Source organism: Schistocerca gregaria, chromosome 2 (genome assembly GCF_023897955.1).
Source record: "Schistocerca gregaria isolate iqSchGreg1 chromosome 2, iqSchGreg1.2, whole genome shotgun sequence".
Lineage (NCBI taxonomy): Eukaryota > Metazoa > Arthropoda > Insecta > Orthoptera > Acrididae > Schistocerca > Schistocerca gregaria.
The window spans coordinates 819,457,796-819,471,201 of record NC_064921.1 but is presented as its reverse complement, the minus strand read 5'-3'; the positions used below and the strand labels follow the sequence as shown (position 1 = coordinate 819,471,201).

Sequence of the window (13,406 nt, the reverse complement as noted above, 5' to 3'; positions counted from 1 at the left end):
CTAAGTGAAGGACACGGATGAGAGGAAATAAAATAAGAGAGTTTCTACATTTAAATAACTTTACAAAATCACAAATCACTGTTTCTGTAATAATATTTATATAAGTTATCAACTCACAACAACTGATAACTAAAAAAGGTTTTCAGACAATATGCACATACATGATGCTTCAGTGCTTAACCAAAACCATGCACTTAACTCCAGACAGCATGGCATGGAGTCTATCTAACAGCATTCATTTTCTTTTGTGCTTGGCCATTGTCATTTGGCCCCTTTCTTCTTTCGAGTCCACAGCACTCCCAAAGCACAACGGTCAAGTGAAAGTGCCCTCATTGGCCAGACCTAATTACACATCCACTGTCGCTTTCTCTGCTGTACTTGCATTTTTCTTTCTACTATCTGCAATTAAATTACAACAAACCCAGGCATAGTAGATGCTCTTTACTCTAATGCTCACAAAAGTCACATTTTTCACATCTACATCTTTCATCAATATAATAAAAGGGAAGTGAGATGTGTTACTATGCTTTCTAGCATCATGTATCCAGTGCCTAGTCAACTATTCACCTATACTTGATCCACAGTTCCCCTACATGCTCCCAACAAGAGGTAACTGTTTTGAGTTCCTCTTTGAAGACCTACAAGTGATTATTTCACTGGGAAGAAAAAGTAGCAGCACTTAAGAACAGATTTCCATTTTAAAGACAGTAGGACAAATTTCTTGGAGTCTTGTATCAGTCTTGTATATTTGTGGCACTATCATAGACTTTATTAATAAAACTGAAGAATATTTTAAGATATATTTTCACTTGATGGAGTTTGGAAGGTGAACAAGACAACAATGAGGCATTAATGAAACTTCACCTCTTGTGTCTCATCTTTGTGTACCTCAGTCTTTAACTCTTTACAAATATTTGTAGGTGTGCATATACATGTATCATGATGTGGTGATACTCTTAGCCACACGAAACAAATTACATGTATCTTACAGCTGGATGGTCTACTATTCGGCGGTTATGCCTCCAATGCTTCCAGGGTTACCAACATTAGTTTAATGATATGCTTAGGACGTCCTTGCAGTAAGGAATTGTCATTTTTTAGTACAGTTGGTTAAAGTGGGCTTTCCTGTCAACAAATAGCTCCTTGTTAGTTTCTGATAACTATGAGGGCTGTTCAATAAAGAATGATCATAATTTTTTATGGCCTTAATTTTTCTCACTAACATTTAATCTTATTATATTCTGTTAGCTTAATGTGCAATAAACACACTGCAGTAGTTTCACTGTTGTGACTCCTGGTTCCTACCTGTAGGAGGCAGGCAAGGTCAGACATGTTCAGTATTGCCTACTGCTGCAATGGATGTAACACACGAGGAACAATATGCAGCTTAGAAATTCTGCTTTTGTCTCAACAAATCTTCAACTGAGGCATATACAATGTTACAGGAGGCCTATGGAGTCTGCTCTTCCCTACAGCACAGCTCGAAGGTGGTTTAAAATGTTTGAAGAGGGGAGACAATTAATTTCAAAGGAAGGTGGACCCGATGCTCCAGTTACTGCTCTTATAGAAGCAAACATCAACACTACTGCTGTCATTGTAAGAGAGAATCGATAAATTACCTTAAGACCACTTTCTGAAATAACGAACATTTCACTGGGTGCCACCCACACATTGGTGACACAAAAATTACACACGACACATGTTTGTGCACGATGGGGTCCAAGACTGTTGAGTCTCAAAGAAAAGGACATAGCTGCATGCACTTAAAGTTGATGTTAGAAGAAGATTCGGAGTTTCTTTCACATGTAATCACTGCTGATGAAACTTGACTACATCACTTTGATCCTGAGAGTAAACACCAAAGCTGAGTGTAGAAATCTCCATCACCAACCCCCAAAAAATTAAAAGTGGTTGTTTCTTCTGGGAAAGTTACGGTCATCTCATTCTTTGATATTCATGGAATGGTTTATCAGCATGTTGTACCTACACACACATCAATAACTGGAGCAGACAACAGGGATATCCTGAAAACATTGTAAGTCCATATCAGGCACAAAATACCACATTTCTGTGAAGCAGGCTGGATGCTGCACCACGATAATGCGTGGCCGCGTATTGCCAAAGTTTTTTGCTGAATATCTTGCAAAAATCAACATGAAGTACATCCCTCACCCTCCCTATGGTCGGGATTTAGCCCCCATGTGACTTTTTTCTATTCCCTAACATGAAGAAACGCCTTTGTGGGAGGCATTATCAAGCAACAGAAGCAGTGGTGAATGCTGCAGAGGCGATTTTGAAGGACCTCTCAAAAAATTGTTAGCAGCATGTATTTGAAGAGTGGCAGAAATGCTGGGACAAGTGCATTACATTCATGGTAGACTACTTTGAGAAGGACTATCACAATTATGAGCATGAGTAAAGGTGTGTTGTAAAAAAAATTATGATCATTCTTTATTGAACAGCCCTCATACCTTTTAAAAGGGCTGGCACTGAAACATATTCCATTCCAGTAAAAAAGATAACAAAAATTACTTTTCAGATTTTTGCTTACCTCTACAGCAATATGTAACTTATACACTTTTCCTGGCATCATGAAAACACTTTCGGAATTAACACCCCAAAAAATTTCTTTGTGTTATACAGGTATACATTCACATTGATGTATCAGGAGATAACTTCAACTGTGACATAGATTTCCTTATATTCTTTTGTTTACAGTATGGTAGTTTAGTGTGCACATTTTATTCACCTGTGCACAACTGGAGCAGTGAGATTTTTTCTTTCTTATCATTTTCATATTTCTGCCCTCCCACAACACTACGATGTACTTAGGTGGAGTCACTACCTATCTATGGGAAATAAAAGTAATGACACAACATTATGGGAAATAAAAGTAATGACACAACATTAGGTAGGTAGGGAAGGGAGGCATGTATAAAAATTATAAGAACTCAGAAACATAACTAGTGACATAATGCCTTTTAATAGGATACATTATAAGTGTAGTTTCTTCTTTCTCGTTTCCAATATTAGAACAAAATATATAAAGAATGTAAGAATACTGCACAACTTTACTGCCAGATATGGATAACACAAGCCTGCCTTCTTTCTTATTAGTAATTTCAAGATGAAGCTTAGTGAGACAGAAATAGGAAATTTTAAACAGTTACCGCAAAGTAGAACAAAACAAAATCAAGTTTTACTTAATTGCATTTAACATAATTTCAGCTACATACAGCAATAAAAGCATGATATGGAAAGATATGGAAACATACACATGGATAACATTAAAATTAATGTTATATTACATTAAAATTAATGTTAGTCCACATAGACAGAAATATGGTACCTTTAATGAAGAAACAGTAGGCAACTACCAGATTTGGTTACTTACCCTGGGATGAGGATGCACTTATCCCACCGATAACGCATTTCCTGTGTGAATTCGAACCACAGATAAGCAGCTGCACGTATTCCACCAAGTGTGTGCACAACATGTGACATTACAATTGCAAGTCTCCAGACCAAGCTGTCAACAGGTGCTGATTTGATATTCAGTAACTGCTCCTGATAACAAACAATGAAAAATAATAAGCTGCTTTGCATTATAGACATTCAATGTGGTATTTTATGCTTATTGCTACAGCACACAAATATATACCAAAATTCAAGGAAAAGATACACTGAAGCACCAGAGAAACTGGTACAGGCATGGCCATTCAAATACAGAGATATGGAAACAGGCAGAATATGGTGCTGTGGTCGGCAATGCCTATATAAGACAACAAGTGTCTGGCGCACTTGTTAGGTCAGTTACTGTGGCTACAGTGGCAAGTTATCAAGACTTAAGTGAGTTTGAACTTGGTGTTATAGTTGGCGCACAAGCAATGGTACACAGCATCTCCAAGTTAGCAATGAAGTAGAGATTTTCCCATATGACCATTTCACGAGCACACCATGAATGTTAGGAAATTGTACAACATCAAATGTCCAACATTGCTGTGGCTGGAAAAAGACTCTGCAAGAATGGGGCCAATGACAACTGAAGAGAATTGTTCAGCATGACAGAAGTGCAACCCATCTGCAAATTGCTGCAGATTTCAATGCTGGACCATCAAGAGTCAGTGTGTGAACCACTCAAAGAAACATCATCGATATGGGCTTTTGGAGCCATAGGCCCACTCTTGTATGCTTGATGACTGCGCTACCCAAAGCTTTGCCCCTCGCCTGGGCCCGCCAACACTAATATTGGTCGGTTGATGACTGGAAACTTGTTCCCTGGTCGCAAGAGTCTCATTTCAAATTGTATCTAACAAACAGATGTGTATGGCTATGGAGACAGCCTCATGCATCCATCGACCCTGCATGTCGGCAGGGGACTGTTCAAGCTGGTGGAGGCTCCGTAATGGTGTGGAGCATGTGCAGCTAGAGTGGTATGGAACCCTTGATACATCTAGATACAATTCTGACAGGTGACACGTACGTAAGCATCCTTTACGATCACCTGCATCCATTCATGTCCATTGTGCATTCCGACAGACTTGGGCAATTCCACAATGCGATACCCTACATGTCCATAGTTGCTACAGAGTGGCTCCAGGAACACTCTTCTGAGTTTAAACACTTCTGCTGGCCACCAAACTCACCAGACAGGAACATTATTGAGCATATCAGCGATGTCTTGGAACACGCTGTTCAGAAGAGATCTCCACCCCCCTCATACTCTTATGGGTTATGGACAGCTCAGGATTCATGGTGTTAATTCCCTCCAGCACTACTGCAAACATTAGTCAAGTCCATGCCACATCGTATTGCGGCACTTCTGCATGCTTGCTGGTGCCCTACGCAATATTAGGTAGGTGTATAGGTGTACCAGTTTCTTTGGCTCTTCAGTGTATATATTCACATTCGTCTGTTTTAAATTTATTTTGTATAAGAGTGAAATGGTTTTATTTCATTTACACATAAACTCACATCCCAATGGCATCTTTGTCAGATAAACATCTATTATGAAAGACCTAAAATAATGAAATAATTGGATGAGCACATGGGAAACAATACTATCTTCACTGAAAAAGTCTCTCTCTTGAGGAAAGGTGAACATGCCAAATATTTATTGGTATTTCAGATGGGAACATCATACATGGCATCCATCAGAAACTTTCTATAGAAGATCTCCTCTATGGGGTAAGAGATTGTGATAAATATTAGGTGCATTGCGATAAAGGGCTGAGTGTGTCAATCAGTTTGTACCTGCCTGTTACTGTAATGTTCAGATGTTTCCATGTTATGAAGTGGGAGAAGCAGTTTGAAATAACGAAGTGTACTATCTCTGTTACTCTTCAGAATAATGATGAGTGATATAATGGCATGAGCATAGGAGACAAGATGACAGCAACACAGTTTGCTGGTGATTTGATGGTGTGAAAGAACAAGTATGGAAGGCATTTGACATTTGCGAATAAACTGTATAAGAGTATGGCCTAATGCAAAGAAGTGGGACAGCTTACCAGGTAAACTGCAACATCTAAGAACAGCATTCCAACAGCACAGCTATTCTGATAAACATGCACATAACACGTTCCAATCAAATCGAGTTCAATGTAGGAATGTAACAGAAGAAGTGGACTCCTTCTTGCCATCTTTTGGCAACATGTCTTCAAGAACAAAAAGGATTCTAAAAAACATAACATGAAGTGTGTTTTTCATCTAGTATCAAAACTGAGGAATTTATTATGTTCGGCCAAAAATGATCTTGGTCTAAGAAAATATGGTGTATGAAAGATCCCACGCTAGTGTGAGAAATCTTAAAGTGGGCAGGACATTTATAAATGGGCATCTGCTTGGGAATTTGATGACAAATGTATTCTTAAATGCTGAAACTGTCTTCAGAGAAAAAAATGATTGCTTTGTCACATGTAGCAACATTTGAGACAGACTACAGTTAATATTTTTGCTGCTTTATTATCTACTTCCATATGACTGTACTGCTGTGATGATAAAATGAGAACATTAACATAAAGTAGATTTGATAACATAGAATCGATGCCCAGGATGCTGAAATCATTCAATTCTCATACTAGCCAACTCCTAGAGAATTGACAATTCTTGGGATTGTGGAATCAGAACATGACATATACCTAATTAAAACTGTTATGGATAAACCATTTTTACTCTAATTTTTGTCAGTAGTATAGTATAATTAAAAATATTACCTACAAGCTACCTACTTAATATAAGCTATATTTATTTCAAAAATTATTTTTAAATTTGAGTGTTTTCTTTTTTTAAAAAAAAAAATATGTACTACCCCAAGAACTGACTTCATTAAAGATATAAAAAGTTATGTTTACAGTCCAGTCTATTTCCATTAATAATTCTCCCCTAAGTCTCATGCAGCTTTTTCAGCTTTGATACCCAACCACCACAACACACAATATCAGCTTAATTTTTTTTTTTTTTTATAAGTGCTATTTATCAATTAATCTTTAAAGCGCATAAATGAATTATGGGCATTTGTCCAAGCGTTTATTTGCCCCAGTTTATAAATGCCTAGGCATTTTACACTCCTAACTATGCAAGAACTTCATGTTGAACACCATCCAAACACACACACACACACACACACACACACACACACACACACAGACACTTCAATCAAACTGATAAATCATCAATAAACTGAAGTGACAAAAAATGGGATACCTCCTAATATCATGTTGGACCTCCTTTCACCTGGGGTAATGTAGCAACTTGATGTGGCATGGACTCAACAAGTCACTAGAAGTTCCCTGCAGAAATGTTGAGCTATGCTGCCTCTATTACCATTCATAATTGTGGAAGTGTTGCCAGATTTTGTGCCTGAATTGACCTCTTGATTATGTCTCATAAATGTTTGACGTGAGTCATGTAGGGTGATCTGGTTGGCCAAATCATTTGCTCGAATTGTCCAGCATGTTCTTCAAATAAGTTGCCAACAATTGTGGCTCAGGGACAAGGTGCAATGTCATCCATAAAAATTCCATTGTTGTTTGGAATGAAATCTATGAATGGCCACAAACAGTCTCCAACTAACCAAACATAACCATTTTCAGTTAATGACCCGGTCCATTCCATGCAAAAACAGTCCATGCCATTATGCAGCCACCAACAACTTGCACAGTGCCTTGTTGACAATTTTGGTCCATGGCTTGTTGGTGTCTGTGCCACACTTGAGCCCTACCATCAGCTCTTACCAGCTGAAATTGGGACTTGTCTGGCCAGGCCATGGGTTTCCAGTATGTATAAAATGCATATTTGAACCATAAGCTGCTTTTATTTTAAACCCAAATATCAACTGGTTTCAGTCTTGGCTCATCTTCACGATAAGGGTTAAAAGGGTTTAAGCCCCCATATTACTTTTGTCATTACTTAAAATGTGTAGTTAATGCCATGAATGTCAATATACAACACACGATTTTTTGAAGCAAACATATGAGTACTGCTCAGTGTATATTTAGTATTCCTATGTTTGCTTCTAAACAGTTCTGTGTCGGATATTGACATTCATGGCATGCACTACACATTTTAAGTAATGACTAATGTAATACGGTGGCTGCAACCATTTTAATCCTTATCCATGAAGACGGTATAAGACTGAAACCAGCTGGTATTTGGGTTTACAATAAAAGCAGATGATAGCTCAAATATGTGTTTTATACATTACTTAATGCTGTTGATAGTTGCCTTTCACAAAGGTTTTCCAGTAGTCTAGGGTCCAACCAATATGGTCACAAGCCCAAGAGAGATGGTGTAGGCAATATCATGCTGTTTGCAAAGGCACTCACGTCAGTAGCCACACTGTCCTAATAGTTACATTCACTGTATATCTCATGCTTATATCTGCAGCTCTTTCATGCAGTTTTGCTTGTCTGTTAGCACTGACAACTCTAAGCAAATATTGCTGCTCTCGGTCATTAAGTGAAGGCCATCGGCTGCTGCGTTGCCCATTGTGAGAGGTAATGCCTGAAATGTGGTATTCTCGGCACAGTCTGGACACTGTGGATTTGGAGATACTGAACCCCTAACAATTTCAGAAATGGCAAGTTCAATGTGTCTAGTTCCAACCACTATTTCACATTCAAAGGTTGTTCATTCCTTTTGTGCAGCCACAATCACATTGGATATCTTTTCTCAGGAATCATCTAGGTACAAATGATAGCTCTGCCAATACACTGCCCTTTTATACCTTGAGTATGCTATACTACTGCCATCTGTGTATGAGCATCACATATCCCATGACTTTTGTCACCTCATCATACACATCTTGTGACAAGAATGAAGAGTCTTACCCTCAGCATCACCATTCTCGGCTTGTATTATCAAGGAGACCATAAACATCTGCACGACAGACCATCTTATCAACAAAGTTGTAAGATTTCAACTAATCATTTCTCGAATACAGCATTTGCTGCCATAAAATTAAAATGGGAGAAACAAGAATCTCTGATTTCTGACTCACTGCAGCACACTGCAGAGAGTTAATTTAGCTCTTAACTACATCAACATCTGGCAACACATCTATTGTCCTCTGCACATGTGCAGAAGGCCCCTTGCCAGCTTTCATAAGAGGGCATAATGTACACCACTTTTGTCTAATTGTGAGTGCTTCTTCATGAATGTGTAATTCCTGCTTGTGCCCCCATAAATTTCAATGCCACCATGTATTGCCAGTCACATTTTGCAGCAGAGATGACAACTGCCACCACCTGATGATGTCTACCAGCTGTTTCGATGAAATACTTTGGGAATTGCACAATGTTAGCCAAACAAAAATCCAGGAAGTGTGTCTGCAATACTTGTGTGCCACATTTGTCTACAGCTGAGCAATGTAAGAACTACCATAATAGTGCAATTATCACAAAATAAAGCTGAAGGCAGGGTAAACTGTTGAAAACTGTACGAAAAGTAGTTTCCCCTTTCTGTGGTCACAGTGGGTGAGGCCAATGTTTGCTTCCTGAGTAACAGCAACAACTGAACAAATTCACAGTAAGATGGTGCTGGGCATTCTATCAGTGACGAGATAGCTTTTCTTTGGGGACTGACAGCTCTTGCTGGGATTAAACATGAATGGGAAGATGGATGCACATACGGTTAACAAAAAACAGGTTGGCAATAGTTCCATAATGCTAGGAATCCATTATGAGCCAATTAATCTTCATGGTTCTATGCATACCCACCCTCCCCCTGCCCCCTCCACCCACAAACACACAGACTTTTTTGCAGTTTCGTGAATTGTAGAGTAATGTACAGGGGGATCAAAAACTGTTGTAGATGATCAATGCATGAAGGGGAGACTGCTACCTCACTCTCAGTATAAGCAAATGTAATGTGTAATGAGCATAAATAAATAAAAAGAGCTGAAGTTCTCAGATTATGTCACCACTGATTGATATTGCTGCCAAAAGCATTGTTGCCACCATCCCAGTGGCAAGGATCACTTATTCCAAGTCATGTCCCTTACTCACTGAGGGCTTCTAGGCCAGCAATGGCCAGTTGTTGTGTGTTTTCTACCTACATAAGATGTAAACACTGAGAACTTGCTGGACTGACCTACTAGTTGACAACATTTGATGTCTTCAGACTTTCAGCACCAAACTTTGACTAAGAAAACAGCTGATTACCCTGTGGCAGAACAACCTGCTCAGCAAGCCATGATCAATTTAAAAGGCTGCTTCCCAAATTGTGCCATCTGGATCCTTGCCACTTACACCAGCTTCTCTGGATAACATAGATGGGAGCTGCTCTAGCAATATGTCCTTTGAGCATTTAATTCTCCTAACCTTAACCTCCACTAGCCCTTGCCCCACACACACCTCCAACCCTGCCCCATTACACTAACTTCACTTGTCCTGTCCTCACACCACCTTCTTCATACTCTCCCTCTTTCTCTGTCCTATATGCACCTCCCAACCCACTCCTCAACGATGCACACAACTCTCTGCCTGCAGCTGCAAGAAGTTCACTGGTGCCACATTCCTGTCAAACACACCTGCTGCTCACCCTCACAGCTGTTCCATCACCCAGCCCTCCACAACCCCCCCCCCCCCCCCACACCCTCCACATCCTTCTAACCCTTGCCAATTTGACCCTAAACGATCTCTCAATCAAGTCAAGCTGCAGTAGTACACAATGCAGTCAGCGAGAGAGAGAGCGCACATCAACTATTTAGATTTTAGTATATTGTCACCTTTGTATTGTATGTTAACCAGAGGCCTAGAAACAACAGAGAGGCTCCATCCCCGCTGCAACTGCAGTGGTCCACAACCCCATGACGACTACCACAGTCCACTTCACACCTCCGCCGCCAAACACTGAACCCAGGGTTATTGTGCAGTTCGGCCCCCAGTGGACCTCCCAGGGAATGTCTCACACCAGATGAGTGTAGCCCCTATGTTTGCGTGGTAGAGTAACGGTGGTGAATGCTTATGTGGAGCAATCACCGACATAGTGTAGCTGAGGTGGAATAAGGGGAACCAGCCCACATTTGCCATGGCAGATGGAAAACCACCTAACAACCATCCACAGACTAGCCGGCTCACTAGACCTCGACACAAGTCCAACGGGCGGATTCTTGCTGGGGATCAGGCGCTCCTTTCTGCCTGGAAAGCCATGCATTAGACCACATGGCTAACCAAGTGGGCCCATTGCCATCTTTACTCTTCAATTATTTTTGTTCCACCCATGATTTCTGATGGCGGTATCCATATTTCTTAAAGGTCGTCATTTTGCTACATAGGCTGCTCTTTTATTTGGAAATAAACACCACATTTCATTAATTAGCAATTGGCTATTTTTGCCCCCTTTGGCCTTATTAAGCTACTTCAAAACAAAGCTGGTTATGCTTTTATTCACCAACGTTTACGTAAGTTGAATGTTACCAAGTCAGTTTATTATCCAAAAAGACAAATTTAAAGTATTTACTCAAGGTAGGCATATCATGTAGAAATATCAAATGACATTCTTCAATAAGCTTCAGAGAATAAATGAGGTTTTTTACTTACTTCCTGTCTGTTGTCACTGCTGTGATGACTGCCAATATTCTCTGCATAAGGATTTTCCTAAAAAAAAGATTAAAATCTCATTTTAAAAATGGTTAAAAAGGTAAGATAATACACAAAAATTTATTTATCTCATTAGACACTTATTTTTCATCAGGTTACCTTCCATTAGGAAAGAGGGTGTACTCAGCTAATGTGATATGATTTATAAATTAGAGAGAGCAGCAAACAGGTTTTTTTTTTTTTTTTTTTGCCCAAATCCAGATTTTGGCTAGTGCCTAGCCATTATCACATTATCAGTGCACTATTTTCTAGTCACAATGCATGTCAGTTCCCTGTTGTTCGACTGGCACTCACAGTTCTTTGAATACTACTCAAGCACAAGGAAACACAGCAGGCCAAAACATTCTGGGCCATGAAACTCCGGGTGTAACAAATCCAAAAGCCCTATGGCCAGGGCTCATACAAACATTCTGCCACAGTTCACCCATTAACTGATGTTGCCTGCCATATAGCTAGAAAGCTAGACACTATGTGCATCATAATGGGACAGTGACGACGTCAACTTCAGCATCTGAGTCTTGAAAATTACATGCTGCCCCACCTTTGAGTTAGAGAATGGGTGAAATGGGACAGCAATCAGATGCTGGATACTGCTTCAAACACAAAAATTTTCTAATTCCCCGACAAAAATTGCTGAGCAGTATCAGAGGAGATATGCCCCAATGCGATGCATCCAGCAGCTGGAGTATGCAAGTATACAATGTTGGAGGCATGATGACATGACAGCTTTGCCTTCTATGGCAAGCATTAGGACCCCCTGGGCAGAATTGAGTCGATCACAGAGTAGGAGGAATGTACACCATGCAGATTCCATTCCTACCTGGTCAGCTGTGATGGTTTTCCGGAAAGTGGGTCAGTGGCTGTGATTTCCCACATCATCAAAGGAAAATCTAGCAATATCTGCTGCAAGGTACTATCCAATATGAAAATGAGGGCCTCCTGTCAATAGAGCTGTAGATTGGGTCATGCTGGCAATCTCAATAGTGCATCTGTATCGAATGTCACAGCAATTACTGAGAAACAGTGCCTTCCTCTACAATCACTAGGCTGTCCTGTCCGATACATCAGAATTAGGGCCGAATAATAAAGTCAGTGGGTTGTGGTCGGTGATGAGGAGGAACTTTGTTAAAAAAAACACAACGGAAGTTTTTAACTGTGAAAATGATAGCCAGCACTCTTGTGAATCAATGTTTTGCGCTACTGAAGGCATCTTCGATGCATAAGTAATGGGCTGCACATTGATATCTGGGTTCCACTGCCACAGGATGGCACCAATAGCATACTGCATCACATCAGTGGCCAGGATTAATAGCTTACCAAACATAAAAGGAGCCAAACAGGAAGTGAAGCAGACACATTGCATGAAGGACTGAAAAGCCCACAGACAGTCAAGTCCACTGACATTCTAAAGACCACACAAATTTGATGAATGTTGGTGAAGCCGGTTAAGAGAGTGGCAGATGTGTGGAAAAAAGCGCAGGTGACTCCAGGGTATACAAGAAGGGTAAAAGAACAGACCTGCAAAATTACAGAACAATATCCCTAACTTCTGTTCGGCACAGAATCCTTGAACATATTCTTATTTTGAAAATAATAAACTTCCTTGAGACTGACAAGCTTATGTCCATGAATCACCATGGCTTTATAAAGCATCGCTTTTGCAAAATTCAGCTTGCCATTTTCTCACATGATATACTGAGAACTATGGATGAAGAGCACAGGCAGATTCCATATTTCTACATTTACGGAAAGCATTTGTCACAGTGTCCCACTGGAGGCTGTTAATGAAGGTACGAGCAATGGAATAAGTTCACAGATATGTGAGTGGTTTGAAGACTACTTAAATAATAGAATGCAGTATGTTGCCTTCAACGGCAAATATTCATCAGTGACAAGAGTATTGTCAGAACTGCCCCAGTGTGATAGGACTGCTGCTGTTCTCTATATACATAAATGATTTGATGGGCATGGTGGGCAGCAACCTGCAGCTGTTTGCTAGTGATGCAGTGACGTGTCAAAGCTGAGTGACTGTAGGAAGATACAAGACAACTTAGACAAAATTTCCAGTTGGTGTGATGAATGCCTGTGGAAAAATGAAAGTTAATGCAGATGATTAGGAAGATCAGGCCTATAATGTTCAGATACAGTGTTACTGGTGTCCTGCTTGACACAGTCAAGTCATTTAAATATCTGTGTGTAACATTGCAAAGCGTTATGAGGCAGAACAAGCATGTGAGAACTGTGGTAGGTAAGGCAAATGGTCGACTTTGCTTTTAGTGGGAGAATTTTAGGAAAGGTGGTTCA

General features: G+C 40.0%; 1 protein-coding gene across 1 annotated transcript in view; it reads right to left on the bottom strand.

Annotated features, from left to right (window-relative positions):
* LOC126335151 (rab3 GTPase-activating protein catalytic subunit) overlaps nt 1–13,406 on the bottom strand; it is a 471,879-nt gene that overhangs the window by 384,456 nt on the left and 74,017 nt on the right. The window contains exons 7-8 of the mRNA XM_049998120.1: nt 11,043–11,099; nt 3,395–3,567 (exon numbers count right to left, since the gene is read on the bottom strand). Of these exons, the coding sequence (XP_049854077.1) occupies nt 3,395–3,567; nt 11,043–11,099 (230 nt within the window). The remainder of the gene's footprint in view (nt 1–3,394; nt 3,568–11,042; nt 11,100–13,406) is intronic.